Source organism: Leopardus geoffroyi, chromosome B4 (assembly GCF_018350155.1).
Source record: "Leopardus geoffroyi isolate Oge1 chromosome B4, O.geoffroyi_Oge1_pat1.0, whole genome shotgun sequence".
Classification (NCBI taxonomy): Eukaryota; Metazoa; Chordata; class Mammalia; order Carnivora; family Felidae; genus Leopardus; species Leopardus geoffroyi.
The window spans coordinates 121,505,362-121,532,740 of NC_059341.1; the positions used below are offsets into that span (position 1 = coordinate 121,505,362).

At 40.5% G+C, this 27,379-nt stretch overlaps 1 protein-coding gene across 1 annotated transcript in view; it reads left to right on the forward strand.

The window, feature by feature from the left end:
• The window catches only part of SLC17A8 (solute carrier family 17 member 8), a 54,868-nt gene that overhangs the window by 23,369 nt on the left and 4,120 nt on the right, over positions 1–27,379 (forward strand). The window contains exons 3-10 of the mRNA XM_045464191.1: positions 6,152–6,270; positions 8,121–8,235; positions 10,321–10,408; positions 14,359–14,445; positions 15,046–15,185; positions 15,312–15,461; positions 16,463–16,595; positions 23,064–23,174. Coding sequence (XP_045320147.1) covers positions 6,152–6,270; positions 8,121–8,235; positions 10,321–10,408; positions 14,359–14,445; positions 15,046–15,185; positions 15,312–15,461; positions 16,463–16,595; positions 23,064–23,174 — 943 coding nt within the window. The remainder of the gene's footprint in view (positions 1–6,151; positions 6,271–8,120; positions 8,236–10,320; positions 10,409–14,358; positions 14,446–15,045; positions 15,186–15,311; positions 15,462–16,462; positions 16,596–23,063; positions 23,175–27,379) is intronic.

Below are 27,379 nucleotides of genomic sequence, written 5' to 3' on the forward strand. Positions count from 1 at the left end.
AACAGGATTCCATCCTTGGACTCCAGGCTGAGGACCTCTGTTAATATAGTAGAGCATTAGAGTGAACATCAAGACAGGGAGACACCCAGGTAAATAAGGGTTAGGCCAGGTAAAGCCTGTTAAACCATGTAGGGAGTCGTAGGTGAGCTTTAGGCAGAAAGGTGGTATGATCAAATCCACTCTGGAATAATTGCTGTCCAGCCAGTGATCTCCCCGTGAACTGGGATAGAAGTGAGCGGAAGTAGGAGGCACAGTTCAAACCAAAGCTGTTGTAGTCATAAGCAAGCATACTCTGATGTGACTTAAAAGCATTGTTTTTATGAATCACTGGAAAGATACAATCTGGCTTGCTTCTTAAGTAGTGGGCCTAGAGAAGTATGGAGGCTATGGGGAAAGAAAGGAAAATGTATGTGCAGTAGATACCCAATAAACACATACTTCATTGTATTGAACACACACACTGGAATAACTTATGTGGAAATACATACAGATTGTAGAGAGGCATTAATAGTTGTCTGGTCCTTGCCCATATGTGGAGAAACATTTAGATCAGAGTTTCCCAAACTTGTATTTGGCAAATCACTGTTCTGCTGGCTCTGCTGTGAAGAAGGTGTTATATGAAATGGGGGCCTTTACTGTGCTGTGTCCTGTGAGAACTCCAATTGTGGTGTGTGTGTGTGTGGGGGGGGGGGCATGTGTGTGCATGGTATGCATTATTTCCTGGACTTTACTGTAGAGCACTTTCTTTCATGCCACATCTATTAGCATTACCTGGAACAGTTCCTGCCAAGCACTGATTTGGGAAAATTTGATTTTGATCCATTAAAAAGAAGTCTTTAGATGGCTCTGCAAGTTTGTGTGGTTTTTTGGTTTCGTTTTGTTTTGTTTTTAGCTAAGAGGTTATTCTGCCAGATGAAAAGAGCACAATGGAGAGTCTTCTAGCCTCTTTTTGATACCACGGCTGAGTTTGTTCTAAAAGGATATGCTAGTTGTTTATTTTTTGGTGGGGAGGGAGTGCAGTAGAAGTGTGACGGGGCAAGCCATGCATTTTTTTAAATAAAGGATGACGTATATTAGTGAAGTTTCAGATGTGTATCACATGCATTCTCCCAGCCTTTTGTGAGCAAGGCCAGCTAATTAAAACTTGTCTGCCGAGGCCCAGATCAAATGAGATGCTGGTTTGCATTTGTTTGTTGCCTGGAAAGATAGGCCTAGGTCAACAGAATCTGCTTTGAGGCATATGGAAAAGCCATTTTGATAAACCTAAGGAACAATGCTAGTGTGTGCTCTCTTGTGTCTATGGTTTTCCCTTTGGAGTCTTAGAGAAACTGACTGAGATCTAAAATATGCTTTGCATGATTTTTTTCTGGTCTCAAAAACAGGAGTTTGTAGCATTTTGGAAACTCTATGGCAAATCCAATTTATAGCAGGCCATTTCCCTTTCACTCAGAACAAAGCTTACATATCAGGTGAACATGTTCAACCTGATGACAAAGATTTCACTGTTTTAAGAAAGGCTCTAAATGGTTGGTATTTTTGTTTATTTGGTTTTTCATTTTATGGGGGGATAAAACTAGATATTTTTTACTAAAATATTTTTAAATACTCATTTTCAAAAGAGAGAGAGAAGTAAGCAGTATAGATATGTAGGTCTCGCAAATAAGTGTCGTATATTCTACCAAAGGTACACAGCGTAGTTTTAGCTGATGTGTGAATATTCATTTTTAGTTTAATAATTATGAATTTTAAAACATGCAAATCACTGAAAATAGCGTCTGGCATATGGCAAGCAATAAATGACTGACGTTTGAGAAACTTGGCAATCATCTCTTTTTACCCTTAGGATAAGTCCAAACTCCTTCCCATGAAACATGAGTCCTGAAGAGTTAGGATAGGCTTTGGAATTGGCCAGACCTTGTTTCAAACTTGACTTCTGGGACCTTGAATAATTTGCCCTTATGTCCTGGTCAGGAATTGCTGGTTGCAAGGAGTAGAAATGCAGTGAAACCAGGTCAAGTTAAAAAGGGAATTATGGTAGGGCTGTAGGATCTCATGAAAGTGAAGAGCAGAAAGCAGGTCTGATGTATATATTTGTGCAGTCTGTGCCCTGGACAGTGGGGTCTGTGCCCTGCAGTGGGACTGAAATCTAGTCTGTCCTCCTGAGGGGCAGAAAAGGAGTCTTTACCTAATTCTTTCCAAGGCATAAACAGAGGCCCTGCCAGGAAGACAGAGTGGAGCTGACCCTACTGGGAACTAGGAAATCCTTAGCTCAGGTCTCCAGCTTCCTTGTTCCACATGGTCCCTAATCTGCTTCTCTTTGAGTATGCTCTACTGTCCCAGGCCTCTCCATGGACTGTCTTCTCTTCTTTTCCATGGCTTCTCACTGCACTTGAAAGCTGAAGTGCCTTGCCTGGGACCTGATGTACTTGGTTGGCCTTGACTCCAATGAGACTTGTTTTCAGTTCAAGTGTTCAATGTTTTCTAAGTACAATTTCTGGGTTCAGAGTGGAGAGAGATGCAGAGAGACAGAGAGAGACAGACAGAGAGAGCCTGATTGGCCACTCAGGAGTGGGGAGGCCCAGGGTGCTGAGATGGGGGGCAGGGGTGGGGAATGTTGTCTGAAGGAAATGTGAGCAAGGAGGCAGGAACCTGGCATTTTTAGCAACTCTTTGCTGACCCTCATTGTAAAATGGGAATAAAAGGCCTACTTTGCAGATCAAATGAGTTACTTTGGTGCTGATATATCAAGTGCCTATATTAGTTTCTTAAGGCTGCTGTAACAAATTACCTCAGACATGGTGGCTTAAAACAACTGAAATTTATTCTCTCACAGTTGTGGAGACCAGAAATTTGAAATGAAGGTGTTGGGTTACCTGGGTGGCGCCTTTGGCCTAGTGACTCTTGAATTCAGCTCAGGTCGTGATCCCAGGGTTGTGGGATGGAGCCCTGTGTCAGGCTCTGTGCTGACAGCATGGAGCCTGCTTGAGATTCAGTCTCTCCCTCTGTCCTCCCCCTTCTCACGCACGCGTGCCATCTCTCGCTCTCAAAAAAAAAAAAAAAAGAAAGAAAGAAAGAAATGAAGGTGTCAGCAGGGCCACACTCATTCTGAAGGCTCTGCAGAAGAATCCTTCCTTGCTTCTGCCATCTTTGGGGGCTCCAAGTGTTCCTTGGCTTCCTTGGTTTCCTGTCACAAGTTGTTACGTATTTAACATACATACACATAACTCTAATCCTACCTCTGTTTTCATGTGAGCTTCTTGCTGTGTGTCTTCTCCTCTTCTGTCTCAAATCTCTCTCTGCCTTTCTCTTATAAGAACATTTGTCATTGGATTTAGGGCCCAGCTGGATAATCCAGGATAACTCATCTCAAGATCTTTGATTTTATCACATCCACAAAACCCTTTTCCCAAATAAGGCAGCATTCATAGGTTCCACAGATTTTGTGTGTACATCTGGGGGCCATTCTTCACCTAACACAGTACCTGACAAGGTGGTTGGCTTATAGTAATGGTGCATACATGGGGCCATTATGATTCTAATGGGGTTCAAGAGATGATGAAAATCAGTTCTCAGCAAGCCTACATGCTCTTTGTCATGTATCATCTCCTTTGGAGAATGGACCTAAACACCATTCCCTCAGAGAAAAGTATGAACAAAGGTCACTGTGAGTGATAATTAGCTTCTGGATGAAGGAGATCCCTCTGTCTTGGATCCTTGGTTCCTTGGGTTATTCCATGAATGAATGGCAAAGAAGTCTAATCTCTACTTCTTAGTAAGAAAGTCATGTCTCTACAAGTAGTGCAAAGAAACATTGTTTTTTAGGTCAAGAAGATAAGAGGTCCTGATCTTGACTCTCCTTATAACTAGTTGTATGACCTTGGGCAAGTAGCTTAATCTCTCTAAGCCTCAATTTCCTCATCTACAAAAGAAGAGCCAATAATTACCTCCAGGTGTAAGAATGAAGGGAGGAAATATATAGACAGTGCCTTAACGAAATCATGTCCCTCTTCTGCTCCTAGCTTCCAATGGTTTCCATTCCTTTTGCATAAAAACCAAGGTCCTTATGGTGATTTAAAGGGCCTTTCATTATTTGAACCTCTCTTACTTTAATTCCTACTCTCCTGTCCTTCATTCATTACCTTCCAGTTATCCTGGCATCCTGCTATTCCTCTAACCTTAGGGCCTTTACACTTGCTATTTCTCTGCCTAGAAAGTTCTCTCAGATAATGAAGAGCATGATTTGCTCCCTTCTTTCTTTTATGGCTTTACTCAAAAGAAGCCTTCCCTGGCTCCTCTGTCTAAAATTGCACTCTACTGCACTCCTATCCAGCCCTCCCTGTTGCCTTCCCTGCTTTATTTTTCTCCTCATCCCTGATCACCATCTAACACAGTCTGTACTTGTTTAGTATCTTCTGTCCTCACTGGCATCTTTGTGAACAGCAATCACTGTCTTCTCCAGTGCCTAGAACAATGTGTGGCACATAGTAGCATAAAATAAAAATTTACTGAGCTAATTTGAATTAATGATTGTTACTTTCATTTTATTCTTTTTTTATTTTCTTTAATTTTTTTTTTTGAGACAGAGAGACAGAGCATGAGCAGGGGAGGGGCAGAGAGAGAGGGAGACACAGAATCTGAAGCAGGTTCCAGGCTCTGAGCTGTCAGCACAGAGCCCAACATGGGGCTCGAACTCACAGGCCGTGAGATCATGACCTGAGCTGAAGTTGGACGCTTAACCGACTGAGCCACCCAGGCACCCCTTTTTTATTCTTTTCTAAAAGTAATCTATACCTAAAGTGGGCTTGAACTTATGACCCCAAGTTGCATGCTCCACCAAATGAGTCAGCCAGACACCCCAGTTTCATTTTGCTCTTAAACTTCAACTTCTGAATTGGCAAAATGGGAAATACAGCATACAGGACAGGCCAGTGTTACATGGACTGTGATCTCCTACGACACGAAGGCAATTCTTGTTTGAGTTAGTATTTACACTATCTAGCACCTGACCTGGCACACAGGAGGCACTAGGTGAATGTTGAATAAATGAGCAAATAAATACGTAACAACTTGTGACAGGAAAATAAACCGATGAAAATTTATAAGGCATACTATCTTGATAATTAAGAACCCTTCCTCCATAATAGGAACACCTTACATTTTGATATCAATGCTTTTTTTTAAGAGTTTATTTTTAAGTGATCTCTGCACCCAGCCTGGAGCTTGAACTTACAACCCGAAGATCAAGAGTTGCACGCTGTACAGACTCAGGTGCACCAATGCTTTACGAAACCATTCATGTATTCACTCATTTGGCAAATATTTACTTGTACCTTTCAGGACTTTATTTTAGATGCTAAGGCTATAAAGTCAAAAGGACATGGCTGCCACCTTAGAGTTGCTTGCCACCAGTGTGGGAAATGTATGTGTGAATGGCTAGCTTGAGAACAGCATGTTGCAGTGGCCATGTCTGTAAGAACAGAGGTCTGTGGGACAAGTGCAGGAAAAAGTGACCCTTCAAAAGGGAGTTGGGGAACTTTTTCAGAGGAAGGGACATTTTCAAGGAGTCTGAAAAGAATGAGTTTTTCTTTGGGAAGAAAGTAAGGAAAGGGAGTCCAGCCCTGGAGACTCACATTTTCAATGGCCTAAAAGTTGTATCATTACTAAATACATATGGGTGTATTTAAGTTTGTACGTAATCTTTCCTTGCCCTCACTAAAAGGGAAGCTCATTGGGGCGCCTGGGTGGCGCAGTCGGTTAAGCGTCCGACTTCAGCCAGGTCACGATCTCGCGGTCCGTGAGTTCGAGCCCCGCGTCGGGCTCTGGGCTGATGGCTCAGAGCCTGGAGCCTGTTTCCGATTCTGTGTCTCCCTCTCTCTCTGCCCCTCCCCCGTTCATGCTCTGTCTCTCTCTGTCCCAAAAATAAAAAATAAACGTTGAAAAAAAAAAAAAAAAAAAAAGGGAAGCTCATTGAGAACAGGGAATTTTTTGCATCCATTGCTATATCCCAAGCATCTAAGAAGCCCTCCAGAAATACTTGTTGGATAAGGGAAGGAAAGAAGGGCCTTGTGGGGTTACTATGTAAGATCATCAGTGAAAAATGATGGCCAAATGTTTTTTTACAAACATAACTATATCTGATTTCTCATTTCAGACAGCACAGTTTAATTGGGATCCAGAGACAGTGGGCCTTATCCATGGATCTTTTTTCTGGGGTTATATTGTGACACAAATTCCAGGTGGTTTCATTTCAAATAAGTTTGCTGCTAACAGGTAAGACAAACTGACATAACATGAATGCAGTACAGATCATAACATGATTTTGTGTTTTTACAAAATCTGCACAGTTAGCTCTCAATTTAGAGTTGCAGAATGAGAGATAGGAGGCATTCCAATAGATGTGGTTCACAGATACTGATCCCATATGATTCTGTTCTTAAGAGTCTCCTTTTATTTACTTTCTTGTCTAATTTTAATTTATCTTTCAATTCCTTTAGTGATTATGTAGTAAAAATAGCAATTGAATCTGAGTCAGGAGACTCAGTTATTCAGTTCCTGGGCCCTAAATAACTCACTTGGTAACCTCTACTGAGTCACTTTTCTTCCTTCTCTGGGTCTTTGTTTCCTCATCTATGATATAAAGCATGGTTTAGATAGTGTTTGAGTTCTCTCTGACAAGTGACATTCTGTGATCCTATATACTATGTTAATATAGTCCTGTACCATAAAGGTTTGTCATGTGGGTAGTAGGGGCTTGCCTCTAGATTGCAAGATGTCTTCAATGCCCTTGAGATTCTGTAATAGCTGTTTGAACAATTAAATGTGTCCAAGATGGAATGAGCTGCCTCAAGGAGCAGTTGAGTTCTCTGTCAGTAGAGGTATTCAAGCAGAAGAAGATGGCCACTTGGAGGAGATGTAGGGTGTATATGTAGCAGAAAAGGAGTATACTAAATATTTCCAGCTTCTTTCCAATTGTATGTCCTGTGTGATTTGTACATATATGGAATTCATGAATTGTACATTTTCTAAAGTGGTGTTTCTCAAGCTCTAAAACACAACTCATTAGATGATAATGAAAGCAACATAGTGATTTACCAATGAGCATTTTCTAAGAAAAGAGAGAAAAATAGAAGAGAAGATAATCAAATAAAATAAAACAGAATAGAAAATATCTTAGTTCACTGCACACAAAGTAGTGGTTGAGAAATTTGTTTTAGTTACATTTGTGTATATGATTATGTATTGGATTCAATATAAAATATATTTTATCTTATAGGTCAAGGTCAAAAAAATTTGAAAGTCACTACCATAAGATCTAAATATGTACAAGCATGACTGTATTTACCTATGTTCTTGTCAATTTGTGTCCTTCACTCATTGTCACTTATCTATTGTATTCTTTTCAAAAAGTGATAGAATATCGGCTCATATGGTCTTCGAGTTTACTGCTTACACTTCTGCCATAAAAAGAAATCACACATAATATTTCCCATCATGTTAAAAGTGCTGAGGCATCATTAATATGTGAGAAAGGAAGAAAATGCTGCCTGCTCTCTTTTCCCAGAGCAGTCTGGTCCAGGCAGAGCAGAGAAGGCAAATGACACTGGGCAGCGAGTTGGGGGCTAAGACGGAGTTACACAACCTCTTTGGTGCTTGGCTAATCTTATGACATAGCATGCTTTTAGGTAGGGTGGCCTTGTAGTAAAGTCAGAGCAGAATTGCGAAGCAGGAGACGCAATCCAAATGTGCAGATGTCATGTGGTAATAGAGTGAGTCAGTTGGGTAGAACCAAGCAGAATGGTGTATCTCCAGCAAGCTCACCTCCTGTTGTTCAGTCTCCAGCCTCAGGACCTCATTCAGGAAGGGCATCCCTATACTGCCAAAAACCTGTCTGTAATTGGTCCAGGGATGAGCTCAGGTATCAAAGTAAAGAAAGGAAAGGAAAGGAAAGCAGCTTAAGAGTCCAGCTTGGGATATACCAGATCCTAACATAATATCTATTTCTCTTTCTATTAATTTCCATGGTGATTTTCCATGAATGGTGAGGTTCATTCCTGATGTGTGACTAAAGTACCACATCGATGAGTGGGCCTGCCCACTAATACAGTGTTTTGTTCCCTCAGGGTCTTTGGAGCTGCCATCTTCTTAACATCAACCTTGAACATGTTCATCCCTTCTGCAGCCAGAGTGCATTACGGCTGTGTCATGGGTGTCAGAATTTTGCAAGGTCTAGTGGAGGTAGGAGTTTCTTTCCTTAATGGTTTTTGATATTGATAGATAAAGTATGGTCCTTTAGAAAATTCAGCTTCTGAAGAAAACCTGCTTTGCTTAGTTTTCCAATCTTCCACATTGTCCTGCTATTTTCACTCTCTGGTTTTGACTACAGTTATGAGTACTTTAATTAAAATGCCTTGCGTGATTACAAATTTGTACACAATAAATAACCATTTCATAGAGTGCAGAATTTCAGATGAACCAGGAATGATCTTAGAGATAATCTAATCCAACCTCTTTCCTTTAATAAATGATAGGACTGCAGCCCAAATCCTTTAGTTCACATTGCAGGGTCCCTTTCCGCTAAAGCAATTTAAATGGATTTATTAATAAATATGTAAATTTGTAAATATGTAAATATGTAAATTTCCAGGGTGTAGTGTTACACAGAGATTTAACTCAGAGAAAGAGGTAGCATGGTAGAGAGCCAGAAGGTAAATATTTTGGACTTTGCCATATGTTCCGTGGGGCAACTACTCAACTCTGCCATTGTAGAACAAAAGCAGCCAGAGACAATATGTAAGCAAATGGGCATGGCCAAGCTTTAATAAAACTTTTTGGACACTGAAATTTGAATTTCATATGATTTTTACATGCCATGAAATATTATTCTCCTTTCAATTTGTTTTTATTCACTTGAAAACCATGAATACTGAGTAATGTATAGAACTGTTGAATCACTATATTGTACAACTGAAACTAACATAGTACTGTATGTTACCTATCCTGGAATTAAAAAGAAAGTTTTTAAAAGAAATTTTTAAAATGTTTATTTATTTGTAAGAGAGAGGAAGAGAGAGAGCGTTGGGGGGGGGGGCAAGGGGCAGGGAGAGAGGGAGGGAGAGAATCCCAAGCAGGCTCTGCACTCTCCGTGCAGAGCCGAACGGAGGGTGGGGGGGGGGGGGGAGGCTCAAACCCATGAACGATGAGATCATCACCTGAGTTGAAGTCATGAGTCAGATGCTTAATCAACTGAGCCACCCAGGCACCTCTAAAAAAAAATGAATGAAAAAATAAAAAATAAGAAAATAAAAATGTGAGTTGAGAAAAAAAAATGTGAAAACCAGTCCTTCCTCATGAATAGTACAAAAACGGATGGTGTGCTAAATCAGGTAATAGTTTCTCAAGCCCTGATGTAGAGCAGTGTTTCCCAAGCTCAGTCATTCACCTCTAGCCTTTGTCACTTTTGTCATATCCATATACAATTTGTACTATTATTTACCTACAGTGTTTCCCTAGATCAATTCATTAAAAAAAACCCACACCCCAAAAGAACCTCATCATAAGCAACAATATCTTTGAAATCATGGATTTGATGTGCCAGTTACATTTTTTTCTAAAACCTGTTAGAATATACATGCACCAATTATGATAAAAAACGTAGGTTGTGGGGCATCTGGGTGGCTTCATTGGTTAAGCATCTGGCTCTTGATTTCAGCTCAGGTCATGATCCCACAGTGGGTTTGAGCCCTGCATTGGGGCTCCGCACTGACAATGTGGATTGGGATTCTCTTGCCCTCTCTCTCTGCCCTTCCCTTGCTTGTGCTCTCTCTCTCTCTCTCTCTCTCTCTCTCTCAAAATAAATAAATAAACTTAAAAAAAAATGTAGGTTGTTGTAGCAACTCAAATTTAACTCTAGTGCCACTAGAGGGACATATACTGCATTTTGGAAAATAATGATGGGTGGAAAGAATATGCTATTAACAGCCATGAAGATTAGAGTGTAGTCACTGAATGCTTCTTAACCTCAGGTTCTGTATCTTGAAATAAGGCGATGGATCAACTGATTGCAGAAGTCCCTTTCTATACTGATATTCTATAATAATATGAAATATAAAGACCTCTTCCCCATTCCCCACCATTCTTACATTTGAACTGATATTCAAATTTCAGCATCTGTGCTGTGAGTTAAAATAGCTGACACAGGCTACTTGGTATTTATGAATTGGGCTTTTATGTTGTAGCCTGTCTTAAAGAAGCAGGATCTATATTTTAAACAAACAGAAACTGGAGTCAAATAAAATAGTCTGTTTTCAACTGTTTTGCCAGGGTGTGACTTACCCAGCCTGCCACGGGATGTGGAGTAAGTGGGCACCACCTTTGGAGAGAAGCCGACTGGCCACAACCTCTTTTTGTGGTAAGTGTATCAGAATAGCAAGTTTTACTTAGGAATGCTTTGGCTTCAAGTAAAGATCCTACTAGGTACAGTCTATTTTTTTCACATAATAGAAGCCCCAGAGTGACGCAATTGGCCCTAATTGCATCAAATGCTTTATCATCTACAGAGGCAGCTAGGAAAAGCTAGCTTTTCCAGCACCTTTAGTAGAGAAAGGTAAAAAAAGAAGGATGTGGTTGTTGAATTAGCCAACAAATGATATTTGCCAAGATCAAAAGCAGAAGAGAGAGAATCATCAAACCTTTTGCTCCTCTTCTTTTTACAGATGGAGAAACTGAAATGAAAGTTTATAGTTTAGTTTCATTGAACAGAAATTAAGATCCAAGTTTACACGGGGTATGGAAGGGGAGCTAGACTACCTGATTCTTCTTCTTCTTTTTTTTTTTTTTAACGTTTATTTATTTAGTTTTGATGGGGCGAGGGTCAGAGAGAGATTGAGGCAGAGGCTCTGAAACAGACTCTGCACTGACAGCAGAGAGCCCAATGTGGGGCTGGAGCTGAAATCAGGAGTTGGACGGTTAACCGACTGAGCTACCCAGGCACCCCTGTACCACCTGGTTCTTAATTCAGAACATTCCTCACTGCATTACTATGTACACATTGTCACAGAGGTCTTTTAATTAATTTTTGCCATTACATTCCAGATGAAAATGGAGGCCATCCATCTTACCTGAAAGTATGTTAGTGGTCCTTAAGTAGTGATGTGACTTTAATTCCTGGGTCACCAAACCTCACCTTGCTAAGGTTGTCTCACTCCAGGTCATGTTTTGGGGACTGGCCCTCTATGAATTTCTGAAATAATTGGTGTTTGAAGGGTCTACCTTCAATAATTGAACAAGGACAGTGCATGCTGACACCATCAACACAGTTGTAAAATATATTTTCATATATATATATATATATATATATATATATATATATATATATATATATATATATTTATGTGGGAAGAGGCCCAGGAAGACAAAAGTGCTTTAGGCCATGAAAGTTACAATGGAGACTCAGCAAAATTAGGATCAGAATTTAGTTCTGTCTAGTTTTTCAAGCTAGTGTGCCTTTCCTAAGAGAAACTAACTTGTATTCCTTAGCTAAAGAGAGAAATAAAGTTTCCTCTTAATTTCTGTGAATCTTTTAATTTATTTCTCCCTTGCTGTTTCTCTTTACCTCCTTAAATAATAATAATAATAATAATAATAATAACAATAATAATATAGAATCTTTGGGACTTTGGTGTGAATATTCACCAATGTACCTATTTTATGCCCAGTTTGGAACTACGTGCAAAGTCGAGATGTCTTTGTATTTTTAGCCTCTCTTGTCCTTAGAAACCATTTTTCTCCTCTCACTTGTAGTTCAGGATCATCTCCCCTTCCACTACTGACCTTGTGCCAGCTCTAGAAGAAAATAAGATTTTGACCTTGTGAACTGTCAGATCCTTGACTTTATTTTCTTTGGATGGTTTATTTATAAGGCTTTTCATTTTGATTTGCCTGCAAAGCAAGAATGACTAGCTGCCACTCTCCATTCTTAGTGTCTTTATAACCCTCAAAGGGCTGATTTGAGAAATGGTTTGACTCTCAAGGAAAGTTACCTGATCAAAGTTATAGGCTTTATTACTTTTCCTGGCTAAGGTGTAGCCTTGGTTTGAAAGAACAGCCAAAGAGAAATGTCATTAGAAGGAAACCCAGATTTGGGGTTAATCGGTTCTTACACAAAAAATATTGGAGTTGACAGGGACTTTAGGAAATATCGAGTCAAGTAAGTTCTCCCAGCTAGTGAGGACAGAACTGGGGACTCTCCTACCCCTAATGGCTATTCCACCTTCTCCCACCATTCCACAAGCATTGGAGGGCTCCTCTGTCCTCCACTGCCAGCCCACAGAAGGATCAAGGTACAGTCAGCTCCCCTAGGGCAGTTTGGGTGGTGCACCCCGTGGGGGTATGCTCAGAGGCTGTGGGCGTGACAGGAGATGACACTCAGCCATGTCCAGAAGGATGAGGGAGAGTTTGTCTACTAGACAGGGAAGGACAGTTTCAAGTGTAAAATGTCCTCCATGAAAGAATGCTTCCTAGTATGAGGAAATAATGGGCATATTTAAGTGGAGGAGGCAGGACTGAATTATTAGTTAAGGATAAAGACTCTGGATTCCTATCACTCACACCTGTGTGACCTCAGACAGTTTACCTCCCCTCACCCAGCCTTGGTTTCTCCCATAAACGGAGATGATATTGGTACCAATGCCAAGAGGTTGAAAAAAGGGTTAAATACAATCTTGGGTCTAGAATCTTCAACCTAGTAGAGGGCACACACAAAGCATCCAATGCATCTTAGCTGGTGGTGGTTATTCCCTGACCTTCCCTATCCCTAGCATTTCCCTACCCCTCACTTCCAGGAAATTTGGCCCAGGAAAGACCACCTTCTCCACACCCACAGCAGAATTAGGCCTGCAGCTCTTTCTAAACAATAGCCTTGGAATGCTTGTCTTCCTGGTTTGAGGAAGTCTGAGGTTGAGAAAAAATGCATTGTCATTCTGTACATTACAGTAGCATAATAGTTGGCGTTTGTGCAGCTCTAATTACAGCTTACAAAACATCTTCACAGACATAGTTTATTTGATTCTCAAAATGACTATGTGAGATGGAGATTTCATTCCCATCTTCTATCTGAGGAAAATGATTCCCACAGATTGAGAGACTTCCTCAGGTGTCATGATGCTCAGATTTGAGATTCCAGGTTGCGCCTTTCCTGGCCAGTCAGTCCCAGCTTGGAAAGATGGAATTTAATCTCTTTCTCTTGGAGGATCCCCAAACTCCCATTTCCTGAAGGTCTTCCTTAGCACTGAAGTGTGAGATATAGAATATCTTGTTGCTACTCACTTTTTCAGAGGAAGAATTTTTTCATTCACAGCCCAGAGGGAATTTCAGGTAGTAATTTTTTTGTTTTTTTGATTCAGTTAATATTGATTAGGAGTTTTCAGGGCTCATGTTTCTACAGCAGATATCACGGAGCTGTAGGGCATACTGGACACCAGACCTCTAGCCTTCGTTATCTTGTCTAGACAAGATAAACATCCACATATAGGTATTTACAAGGTTAAGTATTTACAAAGAAATAAACTTAAACATATGCCCATTCTGGAGGTAGGTGGAGAGAACAGTCATCCTGTTCCTACTGCCATCCTGGAACAGAACTGTTTCCTGATTAAAAAAAAAAAAATCAAAACTCTAAAAACCCTGATTTCTTAATAGTTTGAAGTCCTTCATTTAAAGACCTAGGTGATAATTCTTCTGAACTGTGAACTCTGAAAGGAAGATCTATTTGTGCCTTTGCTTGCTGTCTTCAGTACATAATATTGTACCCGGTGGCTGGGTGGCTCTCCCAGGGGCCTGGGTGGCTCTGTTGGTTGAGTGTCTGACTTCAGGCTCAGGTCGTTATCTAATGATTCATGGGTTCGAGCCCCACATCGGACATGGGCTCCCAGCTGTCAGTGTGGAGCCGGCTTCGGATCCTCTGTCCCCCTCTCTCTCTCTGCCCCTCCCCTGGTCACACTCTCTTTCTCTCTCTCAAAAATAAAATAAACATTAAAAAAAAATATTGTACCTGGTTGAATTTTTCAAATTTCTCTAAGAGTTTTCTCACCGCTTTGTTCTATTTTTTCATGTAATTCCAAATTGCTGTGCCCAAGCAATCTTTGTCTCATTCCTCCATGGTACCTGGATGTAGTTAAAGGGCACCTGGTGACCTTTCTCTGCTGGAAGCCCTGTGGTAAGGCACCCTGGGAGTTTGTCTTTCTGCACAGGCGCATTGTGACTCTCGCTCCGTTCGATTCATCATCTCAGCAGGAACTTGAGATGACCTGAGGCGGCATGAGTGACTGTTGCTAAGTTTCCATCCATGTTTCCTTGTTCTAGGTTCCTATGCGGGGGCAGTGATTGCCATGCCTCTGGCTGGGGTGTTGGTACAGTACATTGGATGGGCCTCTGTCTTTTATATTTATGGTGAGTAATTTGACTTTATGAGTTCCCATGGTTGACTCATAGAGATGGAATTTTATTGTATATTGGGATTGGCTAAGAATTTACTGTGTGAATGGAGTGCCTGTGTAGCTCAGTTGGTTAAGTGCCTGACTTTTGATCTCAGCTCAGGTCATGCATGATCTTTCCATTAGTGAGACTGAGCCCTGCGTCAGGCTCTGTGCTGAGAGCATGGAGCCTGCCTGGCAATCTCTTTCTCTCTCTCTGCCTCTCCCGTGCTTGCTCTGTCTCTCTCTTTCTCTCTCTCTCTCTCTCAAAATAAATAAACATTAAAAAAAGAATTTACTATATGAAAATAGAGATTATTAAAACAAGTTTATCATGTAAGTGGAATACTTGTCTGTTTATGATTCATTTAATGCTTGTATTAAAGTTACTTTCTTAATGGGAACAATATTACCTTTCTTTAAATACAAGCTAACAACAACAACAACAACAGGAAAAGCAAAGAAATACTTCTTTCTAGATGAACGTCATGCTATATGGCAATATTTTGAGATTTGGGAAATTTAGAGACAAAAGACCAGGAAACCATCTCATTAAGCCTTTTGTTTTTTACTGCAGGTATGTTTGGGATTATTTGGTACACATTTTGGCTGCTGCAGGCCTATGAATGTCCCGCTGCTCACCCAACAATATCTAGTGAGGAGAGGACCTACATAGAGACAAGTATAGGAGAAGGAGCCAACGTGGTTAGTCTCAGTGTAAGTAGAGATGGACAGATGAAGACTTGCCTCTTTTCTACTTCTCTTAGTGATTGTGTTGTCCTCTCAAGAAAAAAAATATGTCAATATAGTCACTAAAAATCTCCTGGTATTTTTACTCTCTAGAAATTTAACACACCATGGAAAAAATTTTTCACATCGTTGCCAGTTTATGCAATCATTGTGGCAAATTTTTGCAGAAGCTGGACCTTTTATTTGCTGTTAATAAGTCAGCCTGCTTATTTTGAAGAGGTCTTTGGATTTGCAATAAGTAAGGTAAACACATAGATGCTTCTAATGTTCTTTAACCTTAAATTTCTTGCTTCTACTGAGAAAATCTTTGCATGATAAAATAATTAAATTGCTGATCAGAATTCATAACAGTTCTGTGACACCTAATACCCTAGAGGTAAGACAAGTTGTATGTTCTGGGCACAGTATACATAGCTATTTAATTTCTTCTTCGTAAGGATCAAAGCTGTTTTAAGCTGCTTTTAAAGATTTATGTTCTATTCTATCTCAAAGGTTTTTTTGAAGCTAAACTCATGAACTGCATATTAGGTAAGAATAAAAAGATTTGAAGGCAAGAAGGTTTTTTTCCCCTTATAATGTACTCGGTGAGTAGCAGTAAGAGACTTAAAGCTTGTTTTGCAGACCACCCTACTCTCCATAATGGTAGTTATAGTAATAACAACCATTGGCTTGTATGGTTTAGAAAAAACCTCCTTCAATGTCTCCAGCCACTGTGATTAGATTGTCTGCGTTTCAGGGAGGAAAGGTGTAGATGGTGAAACATAGCCATCATCATGAAAGAATTAACCACCTTCCTACAGGAAAAGAACAGCAGCCTAGTAGAGGTAGATGTTTTCATAGCCCCAGGTACTGTCCAGGGTGACCATGGAGGAGCTATATATATATATATATATATATATATATATATATATATATAGCTAAGTGCTAGTGGTTGCCATCCATGAAGCCATCCATGAATGCTCACTTTGTGCCAAGTGTTTACTATGTGCTGGGCCCTTTGGCAGGTGCTGGGGCCTCTGTGATGAATACAAGTCAGGTCTGTCCTCAAGGAGCTTCCAGTCTGGTGGGAGAGACAGGTCTATACTTAAAATCATTCACTCATTCATTATTTATTATAAAATTCAGGCCTATCTGGGTCTCATATAATTAGATGATTAAACTTGGTGGGGAGTGGGCAAGGAATTGGGGAAGTGCATCTGTCTGAAGCAGCTAAAAATAGCTCATTGTTTTTTATTTCTCTCCAGGTGGGTCTCTTGTCAGCAGTCCCACACATGGTTATGACCATCATTGTGCCGATTGGAGGACAATTGGCTGATTATTTAAGAAGCAGAAAAATTTTGACCACAACTGCTGTCAGAAAAATCATGAACTGTGGAGGTACTGTGGATTTCATAGGTGGCTTAAATAGCCTTTACATAATGAGATGGACTGCAGAGCATATTTTGGGGGTTCTGTATAATCATTAGAAAGGATCTTAAAGGCCCCTGAATCCATCCCCCAGCAGATACTCGAGTGTCCATCATACCCCTGCTAACTGGTCATCCAGCTTGTGCAGCCTGAAATAGGACAACTTAGTTGAGAGACCAGTACTCACCTCCACCTGCAGAAATGCTTCTTTCGTTTACTCTTAAGCCGAAGCAAACTGGTTTCCTGTGACATGTCTTTATTGTTTATCCTTCCCATATATTCTCCCATACACATAATCCTTTGCTTTTGTAGTTTATTCCCTTATCCCTTTCTGTATATACAGGTTTTGGTAAGAAATACAAGAAAAATATTTCCTCTGAATAGTCTTCTTTCTTAACATATGCATGTGCACGCACACACACACACACACACACACATACACAAACTCTTTTCTGTTTTATTTAGTTTCTGCTTAATGTTTTGATTTTGCAAAGACAAATTAGAAGCTGGGTGATTTTCCTAAAGAGGGAGGTAAAGGTAATCATGAACCCCTACAATGTTTATGACTGCTCACCTTTTTTAAACCTTCCACTTTTTTTTAAATCTTTTTTTTTGTTTGTTTTTGTTTAAATTAGCATTTATTGGATGCTTTCTGTGTCAGACACTAAGCTATGTCCTCACTGTGGTTTACAGTGAAGAAACTGGGGTAAAATAAAGTGACTTGCTCACATGGCAGATCCTGTGCAAGATCTCTGTCTGAGCTCATTGTCCCAGTCACTGAAGCTACTCCTCCAGGGCATTGGGGTCAGGATGGGCAAGCAGGAGGTGGAGAACAGTGCCATCTATGGGTGAAAGGTCAGAGCTGCAATATTAAGTTGGAAAGGAGGGAAGGGGTGGACGGTCACTCTAGATTAGATGGGTCAGGACCACTTAAAAGTGAAGATTATATGAAGGCTACACAAGAGCAGACATAATCTGATCCAACAGCATTTCAGGTATAAAGTCTGACCAGGGAGCTTGGGAATAGCCTATTGGCATCAGTTCTCCCAGCAGTTTGACTGCTGGTCCCAGGCAGAGATGTTTGGCCCTGCCATTGATGTGAACTTCTCTATAGGAGACTGAAGGTTGGCAGGTGTGGATCTGCTCTCTGGAAGGTGAGAGGTGAAGCTCTGAGGCACTGCATTCAAGGTAGCTGAGGTAAACAGTATAATGGTCCCCCAAAGATGTCCATGTTCTAATTCCCAAAATTTGTGCTTATGTTTCCCTATATAATAAAATGAACTTTGCAGATATGATCAAGTTAAGGACCTTGAGATGGGGAGATGATCTTGGATTATCTGGGTGGACCCAGTGCAATCACAGAGTTCCTTATAAGAGGAGGCAGGAGGGACAGTCAGAGAAGGAGATATGATGGTAGAGGCAAATATCAGAGTGATGCAGCCACAAGCCAAGGAGTGCAGGTGGGCTCTAGAGGCTGGGAAGAGCAAGAATGGAGTTTCCCTTAAAGCCTCCAGAAGGAACACAGTTCTGTAAACATCCTAATTTTAGGTCTCCAGGACCCATTTCAGTCTTCTGACCTCCAGCACTATACAGTAATAAGTTTGTATGGTTTTAAGCCAGTAAATTTGTGATAATTTGTTACAGCAGCAATCAGAAACTCATACAGGAGCCACTCCTCTGATTACCACATTGTGCTCCAGCTGAATAGCCCTCCACAGTAGGCCCTGGATATCCCTTTCCACCTCTGACTTTGTTTGCCCTTGCTCTTGACTGTGAGTTACGCTCACCTTCACTTCTCACCCTAGTCCTATCCACACATCCTTCCACATGAATTCATCCTCCTTCTTGTGAAGTCTACATCAGCCTCCAGTGACTGCTCCTGCCCATGCATGCACTTGATTGGTACCTTATTATACCTCTTGCAGGAAAGCATTTAGGCAGCAGTAATAGCATGTGCAATGGCCCTGAGGCAGGCATTAATGTGGCATGTTAGAGAGCAGAGGAAAATTCAAAATGGCTGCAGCCTAAGGAGTGAGGTGGAGAGTGACAGGAGATGGGACCAGAATGCTTGATGAGGGCCAGATCTTGGGAGGCTTTGTAGACATGTGCAGAGCTTGCGTTTTATTTGAAATGCCCTGGGAAGCAAGTAGAGGGTTTAAAACAGGGAAAGTGACATGATTTGACTTATATTTTCAAATCTGAATAGAATGTAGAACACAAGAGTAAAAGAAGGGAGAGCAGTTAGGAGGCTATTTTGGTTACTCTTTCAAGAGAAGATGGTAACTTGAACTAAAGCGGTGTCAATGGAGGTGGAGAAAATTGGGTGGATTTTTAAATTCTCTGAGCCCAACTTTCTTCTTTAAAATCTGAATAATCATATTTTCTTTCAATGATTATTACAAATGTTAAATGAGACAATGTAAAAATGCACCTAGCATGGGTCCAGCCTATAGAAGGTTTTTGGTAGATAATGCATTTTTCCTCTCCTGTGTTTAAGACACTAACAAAATAGAAGTTTTTCTAAGGAGGCATTCAATAAGTATTTGCTATTCAAGTGTATTTCCCACAGCCAAAAATATGCAACCTCTTAACCTGGAATTTGAAAGAAAATTCTCGATTTCAATTCCACTTGTACAAATTTTTCTAAAGCCAGATGTCTTGGAGACTCTGAACATACTTTATAGGAATGTCTTGTTTGTGTTTAATTTTGCCCCAATCACTTCACCCATTGATCCTCCACAATCAATAGTGTTGGCATTGGGAGGAGGGGTGGTGAGAATTCTCAAAGGTTTTAAAGTGTTAACAAAGTGACTGTTGAAAGCAGATCTCTTCCCCCCACCCCACCAAAACTAGAACACAAGCATAGAACCTTCCTAGACTCTCTCCCATCTTAAAGAACAAAACAACCCCCCCAAAACCTCTTTGCATATCTTGTCATGTCATTTTATATTTTGAAATAGCAGGACCAGTGAGTTCTACATAGAATGTTTTAAAAAATAGTTGTCTTATTTTGCTTATATACGAAGATGCTAGACTAGAAATAAATACATGAAGAGAGAGTTTTGTGCCATCATTGAACCAGCCAGATTGATTTGGACATAATGAAGCACTTGCATGATCTTATAGGTAATTTTAGTTGGTTTCATATTCTCTAAGAAGAAATATAGAGGACATTTCTCATCTGAGAAGGATCGCACATTTGCTAGAGTCTGTCACTTTCTTTTCTTTCCATAGGCAAGGGATGTTTGCTGCTAGAATCATTTAAAACAAACAGATCACCTAAGACATGAAGGTCTGTTCTAGTTCATTCTCAGTCAGGGCACTTTTCCAAGATCCTCGAAAACAGATGTCAAATCCTTGTACTTCCCTCTATGGTACTTGTTAAGTGTGACTGAGGTAAAAAATTCTAGTCTGGCTCCATCAGTTGTCTGTGTGAACTTTAGATTGTTTTAATATGAAGTGAACATTTTTCTCAGACCTTTAAATCCTAGTTCTATTTTTCTGGTCAGCTCTGAATAGGTTCACTTTCAAGGTCTTTTGATCACCTCTGATGTTCAAATTTTATCCTTAAGCTCCTGGAACATAGTCGTCCTATCTCTAGCATTTTTCACTATAGACAGAAACTATTTAAGCTCTTAAATGTTTTCCCACCCCCCCCCCAGCCCTGTCCTTTGGAAATCTACTAACTATTTGGCAAAGATCATTTTTTCCCCCTTATAGGTGAACCAGTGTGTCATTTGTAAGTTTTATTTTTCTCAAAATGTCTCCATTCTAATTCTTTGGGGGAATTAATTTTTCCTTACAACCTTTGTCTAGAGTACTAAGATAAAAGAAGTTTCAGCCAAAGGCACCTGGGCGGCTCAGTCGGTTATGTGTCAGACTCTTGATTTCTGCTCACATGATCTCATGGTTTGTGAGCTCGAACCCTGTGTCAGGCTCAGCGCTGCCAGTGTGGAGCCTGCTTGGAATTCTCTCTCTTCCCCTCTCTCTCTCTTCCCCTCCCCTGTGGGCTTATGCACATTCTCTCTCTTCCTCTCTCTCTCTCTCAAAACAGATAAATAAAATTTAAAAAAAAGTTTCAGCAAGATGCCTTGCTATTTAAAATGGGCCACTTCAAAAGCACTTTTAGTTAGTATATAAAATACTAGCAATTTTTCCCTATGTATAATTTAAAATCGTGAAACAAAATTAACAAGTAGTAGTGGTATAAAGCCTCCAGTTGAAAAGCACCACTGTTCCCCATTTCATCTGATTCTCTTTGAATGGCCATCTAAAACAATTACTGATGCTTGCTCTATTTCTATAATAGTTTTGAGAAAACGAACTCAGAAGGTAAGCAATTCACCAAGTTCTACAAAAGGTATTTTAGCTTGCATTTCAATCTAACTGTCTTGATTCCGGGTCTCATTTTCTTCCCTTTACTTTAATTCATTAACCATTATTTATTGAGTGCCCGCTACATGCTAGCCAGGCTCTGTGCTATATACTCGGTATCTTTCTGGATAACGTCACAGTTTGTGGCAGAGGCAGAAACATAAACGAAAAATTACAAAGCAATGTTGAAAGGTTCTGTAATATGAGGAATAAGAAGGAGATGTCAGCTTCACCAGTGTGGGGAAGGGCAGTGTTGTCAGAGACGCTTCCTAGAAGTAATATTTGAAACGGCCTTTAAAGGATAGTAAGGTTGCTCCAGAAAAAGAGAAATAAGTGGCTGGAGAAGAGTATAGGCAAAGGAAGAACCTATAAAAATACGTCAGGGGGATGAAACAGTGTTGTGAGTAGGAAATGCTCATAGATTTATGCGACTACAACAGAAGGCTTTATATGGGGCAGGGGCAGGGCGGTGAGGGCTGGCAGATGAACCTGGACCAGCAGGAGGGTTTATTATAAGTGCTATACTGATAACGTGTGGCCCTTGACAAAAGTTTTAAGCAAAAGGGCAATGGAGTCAACGTGTAGTTTAGAGAGCTAGTGATGTGGAGAACGGGTCAGAGGAAGAGGTGGGGAGACCAATAAAGGAGCTCTTGAATTTGTCCAGGTGAGAAGTAGTGGGACCCAGGACCGAGACAGTGGAGGAGGATAAAAGAGGTCATATTTGACACCTACAGATTTGTATGTGAAAGCTGAGGAAGAGTGAGAAGTGTCCAAGATGATTCTGTGATTTGAACATTTGACTTTTGGTTGACTTTTTTTTTTAAGTCTTTTTTTTTTTTTTTTTTTGAGTAATCTCTACACCCAATGTGGGGTATGACTCAAAACCCAAGATCAAGAGTCACGTGCTCCACTGACTAAGCCAGCCAGGCATCCCACTTTTGGTTGACTTGAGCTGTGCTCATGTGACAGGGACTGCACTTGATGCCTTATATACCCAATTTTATTTACTCTTCCAGCATCCTACAAGGTTGTATCATTAGCCCCATTTTTGAGGATGAGGTATCTAAGGGGTGAAGGGACTTGTCCAGGGTCACATAATTAGTGGTTTTGTGGTAGAACCGGAACCCAGGCTTGTCTGAAACTAAAGTCTGGGTTATAAACATAGGTTGATAGATTAATTCTATCTGTTATGGTCTTTGAGGTGACTACAGGACAGTCGGGTGGAGATGTCTGGAATCAGCAGACAGTCTCCAGAATGAAGCATCATTGTCTTCATATACCCCAGGACACTTCATATACCTGGAAATGGCATTTACATCTTCTTTCTGTCTGCTGTTGGCTGAACTCGAGTGTATGTACATGTGTGTGTGAGTATGTGTGTGGTGTGTGTTTTGTGAGAAGGAACATCTTCATAACTTCTTCATCCTTTTTTATTGTACTGGATTCAGTTATTTAGAATGAAAGGAACAGAAAGTACTTTTGTTCTGCTTTATTTCTGTGCAAATGTCTCATGGCTTTTATAAAGAAGCTTGAGAGCTTGGTGAACTTCTGAAAGGGAAAAATTTTGCCTTATGCTTTACAAGAGATGAAGATCTGCTTTTTGTTTCTGATATTCTCTACAGCGTTCTGGTCATTTCTGGTGATATATAATCGAGTGTTGTCATTGTATTTTTCTGTGAGAGGCCATAACTTACATAACCAAAGAGGGGATCACTGACAGTATATAAGAGAGTTTTAGTATTTAGAAATGGCAGGGGCAACTACCCATGAAGCAACTGATAGTAAACATCCCCCATCCCAGGGGCATCGTTGGAATGTGCTGGAACTTCTCAGTATTCAACGTGCACCAGGACACATGTTGCAAGGCTCACAGAACACTGGGGTAATATTAGCATAGTCATGTAGTGATGAAGCACCCAGGTAATATTGTAAGCAATGTGCCAGAATGTACATACTAAAAAATTAGGTCCATGGAAATATGAATAGATTCTTATTTGATAAATTTGTGAACTGAGCTGACTGGCATGAAAACAATATTTTTTTTCCTGCTGTTTGCATTTGCAGGTTTTGGCATGGAGGCAACCTTACTCCTGGTGGTTGGCTTTTCCCATACCAAAGGGGTGGCCATCTCCTTTCTGGTGCTTGCTGTAGGATTTAGTGGCTTTGCTATTTCAGGTGAGGTGTCCTTTGGTTTTCCAAATCTTTTCTACAGATTCAGCAAGTCTTGGGAGGAAGGAAGGAAAAAAATATTGTATTACTTTCCTTTAGTAGCCAGGCCATTCCCAAGGAGCAGGCTACTGGCTGGAGAATTTCATCATGTGGGAATGACTTTGTAAGATCATTGAGGACTAGGCTTAGGAGCCTAGGCAAGCTGCAATTGTCCCTACCTCCCTGCTTTGAAGAAGACACAAAGTGCAGGCAACGCCCCTGAGCTGTGGGCAGAGGCACAAGCATGTGTCCTGGGTTAAGTGCCACTTGATACTTCAGGACCAGGTCACTCTTCCTCACAGAGGCTCTTGATTTTCTATCCTCCCTCTAACTGGAGATGGCTAATATTAGCTCAAAAGTCACATGATGTAGTCATTTGACATAGTCCCATAAAGTCAGAAGTTTTTTTAGAGTGGAAAGCATCTTTAGAAGCTTTTGTCTTCTCCATGGCTTTCATTTTCTAAAGAAGGAAATGCTGAGGGGAAGTGACTTTCCCAATAGGCGAGAGTACATAGTAAGAATAATAATGATGACAGTGAGAGCTAACTTTGACCAAGCACAACTCTGTGCCTGGGACTGTTCAAAGCCCTCTGTGTAATTCTCACACTACCCTAGGTGGCATCAGTCTCTTTGTTTTACAGGAGCAGAGACCAACTGTGTGACAGGCCAGGGTGCTATCATACCCTGTCTTATGGGCTTCAGAAGCTCCCTATGCAAAACTGGGTGAAAAAGTAAAATTTAGTTGTTTTTTTACCCTTAAAACATACTGTAACACTGACAGTGATCACTTACAGGACAGTTTACAAATATGTGTATCTCACAACACTGAGAAGGAAGTGGATAATACCACTATTTTACTGATGAGATACCTAAAACTCAGAAAAAGTATTTTTCTACTGGCATACAATTGGTGGCAAAGGAACAAGTAAGTGCATTTCTGGCTGTCTCCATGTTTGTGATCTTTTTACCATTCTAGGCTGCCTGAAAGATCAGAGGACGAATGTCCCAAGACAGGGAAATATGGAATCTCTGGTAGTTTTCTAAACTACCCTAAAATAAAGATGTGATCTTTTCAAATTAACAGAGCTGTTAAACAGTGAAATTAGGGGTGAAAACCCTCTATTTTAAAAGTAGCTTGCAACCAAGAACTTGGGTTTGGTGGTACATAGACCTGATTTAAAAAAATTTTTTTTAACGTTTATTTATTTTTGAGACAGAGAGGCAGACTGTGAGTGGGGGAGGGGTAGAAAGAAGGAGAAACACAGAATCTGAAGCAGGCTCCAGGCTCTGAGCTGTCAGCACAGATCCCAATGTGGGGCTCAAACCTACAACCACAAGATCATGACCTGAGCAGAAGTCAGACACTTAACTGACTGAGCCACCCAGGTGCTCTTGCATAGACCTGATGTTGAGGTTTCTCTTTACTACTTGCTACTTATAAAAGGAAAAGTTGGCTAATTCATTTAAATTCTCAAGCCCTGGTTTCCTCACTCAGAAATTGGAGAGGTATAATGACAACCTCACAGGGTTGTTGGGAGATTGCAATGAACTTCAGATAATTCATGCATTTGCTCATACTTCCTATGAGCCAGGTGCTGTTTTCAGCACAAGGGATATTGCAGTGGAAAAAAATCAGATGGTGTCCTCATAAAGTTTACATTCTAGTGGAAATAAAGCATTTGAAACCCCTAGCAGTGCCAGATGCACAACAAAATTAATAAGTACTCAGTATTGTGAATCGTGTTGTTCAGTTATTATACACTTTAGCCAAGGGCTTCTCAAACTTTCATGCCCACACAAATCACCCTAGCATCTTACAGAATGCAGATTCTGATTCAGCAGGTTCAGGTTGGGACCTGAGATTTAGCATTTCTAACAAGCTCCTCAGTGATGCTGCTGCTGCTGATCTTTGGTCTATACTTTGAGCAGCAAAGATAGGGCAATCATGACTTATTTCCAGTAGATGTTGAGGAACAACTTCCCCTGATAGCTCTGTGATGTGAAAGGGATTCATATCCTGTCCTCAGCAGTAATGAAATATTTCACATTGTTCCTGGATTGCCAATTATGCCATGATCAGAAGGAGAGAAACCCCAAATACTAAAAAACAGTTCAGCCATTTTTTTTTTAGCACTTACTCAATGCTAGCAACTTTTTGACATACCTCCTTTAATCCTCCTGACAAACCTATGAGAAGGATATTGCTATATCCATTTTACCAGAGCGAAGACACTGGGGCTTAGAAAGGTGACTTAACTTGCCCACATAAATTGAGTAGCTAGGATGGGGGTGGGGTGGGGGGAAGTTTTATCTGACCCAACAGTGACACTGTGGGAAGGACTATGGCCCTGGGTGGATGATGATTCCTCAGGACCTACTATCTGCCAACTTTATAAGGGGTTTGGGATGCCAGGAAGAGAGGTACCATTAGGGAATTGATTATCAACATGAGAGCTGAGACAGGTGAGATTAGGAAGGGTGATACTTACTTTAAAAAATGTCCTATGTAGAGAAGACAGACTCTCTCAGCTTGTGTGTATTTTTTTTTAATCCACTACAAAATAATCTATCAATAGCTCAGTTTCTCAATGAATTTTTTCTTCTAAACACCAAGATTGTGCAACTAGAAATCTAAGTGGCTTTTCTCACATTATCTTTAGCTGAGCACAGATGCCTAGGCTTTGTATCAGAATATAATACTCAACGATCATATTAATTGCTTCTTATCTCTGGGTTCTTTTCTAATAAAGTGTTTATCGCTGGCAAATCAACAGTAAGATTAATTAATATTGCAGCTGTTTTATATTCTGATGGTCTGCCACTTGGATCTGAAAGGAAGGTATATTTATTGCAAAAAAAGTTTTTCTCAAAATTCTCCCTGAATGGAGGTAGGGAAAAACAACTAATGTGCCAGATCAGGAAAAAAAAAATTTTTTTTTAAATCCTATTTTCAGGTTCTTTGCACAGAATAGAGAATTAAAAAGCAAGGCAAAGGAAAACAAAAACATGAATAAACAAAACCTACAATCCCCTGCTGTAATTTCAATGGCTCAAATGGGTAATTAAATAATTATTTATCAAGTGTGTACTATGTACCAAGCACTTTTCCAGTTCAGGGAAGATGGTGGTAAATGATACAGATGGGTAACCACCCATAAGGAACATATATGTTGGTTTTTACCTGTATGTACCATGTATTTAACATATGTTATTTAACTGAATTCTTACAACAATTTTATAAGAATGATTATTCCTGCTTATCGATGAAGAAGCAGAGGTTCAGAAAGTTTAAATCCTTTGTCCAGGTTTGCATCTCAGTTGAGCTGCCGGAGGCAGGTCTGTTCAACTCTAGAATGCACACCTGGGCACTACTGATAGAGTTGGTTCCCAGGGCTGGTGGCCTCCTCTCTCAGAACCGAGACCCTTCCCCTGTCTTCACTCCTCCCCCTTCATTCCACTCATTCTTCTCTATTGATAAACAGGTAAATAGTGAGGTGTTGGAAACTTATTATTTTACCCCTCCTAGCAGCATTATCTTTTGATAGAAGACCTCAAAAGAGGGAGACATTTAGCCCAGTGGCAGCAGTGGGCGGAGTCCCAGGTGTAGTGGTCACTGGTTAGCAGAGCTTAGCTGCTTGCCAAGGGCTTTTGCATACGCATTTCCTGTGGCTCATCTCACCGCATCATTATGCATTAGTCATTTTATCCCCATATTAGAGAGGAGAAAACAAAGGCTTAAAAATTACTTAAGTGGTAGAAGTAATATTCGGATCCAGATTTACAGACTCCAGGTCAAGTATTATGTGAAAGTCTCTTGTAAGTTACAGAGGATTCCGCCAATGTTTGTGCAAATGTTTGTTATCAAAAAAGTACCTTTTCCACTGTGCCATGCAGCATCTAAGACAGGCTTCCCTTGGGTGGCCTTTTGGGAGTGAGTTGAGGACTGGGAAAGAGGGTATTATGAGGTCCCGTCTGGTTCTAATCAAACTGTAAACAGTGTGATTGTTTCCTCTGAGTAAGTGTGATCTGTTCAATTTTTCAGTATTGCCCCAAACACGGTTACTTCGGAGTTCCAAACTTACAAGCACAGGTATCCTAATTCTCCCCACGGGGAACCCATGGGAGCCATTGCTAATCAGTCACAGCACATCTTTCTGCGCTGTGCAGACACA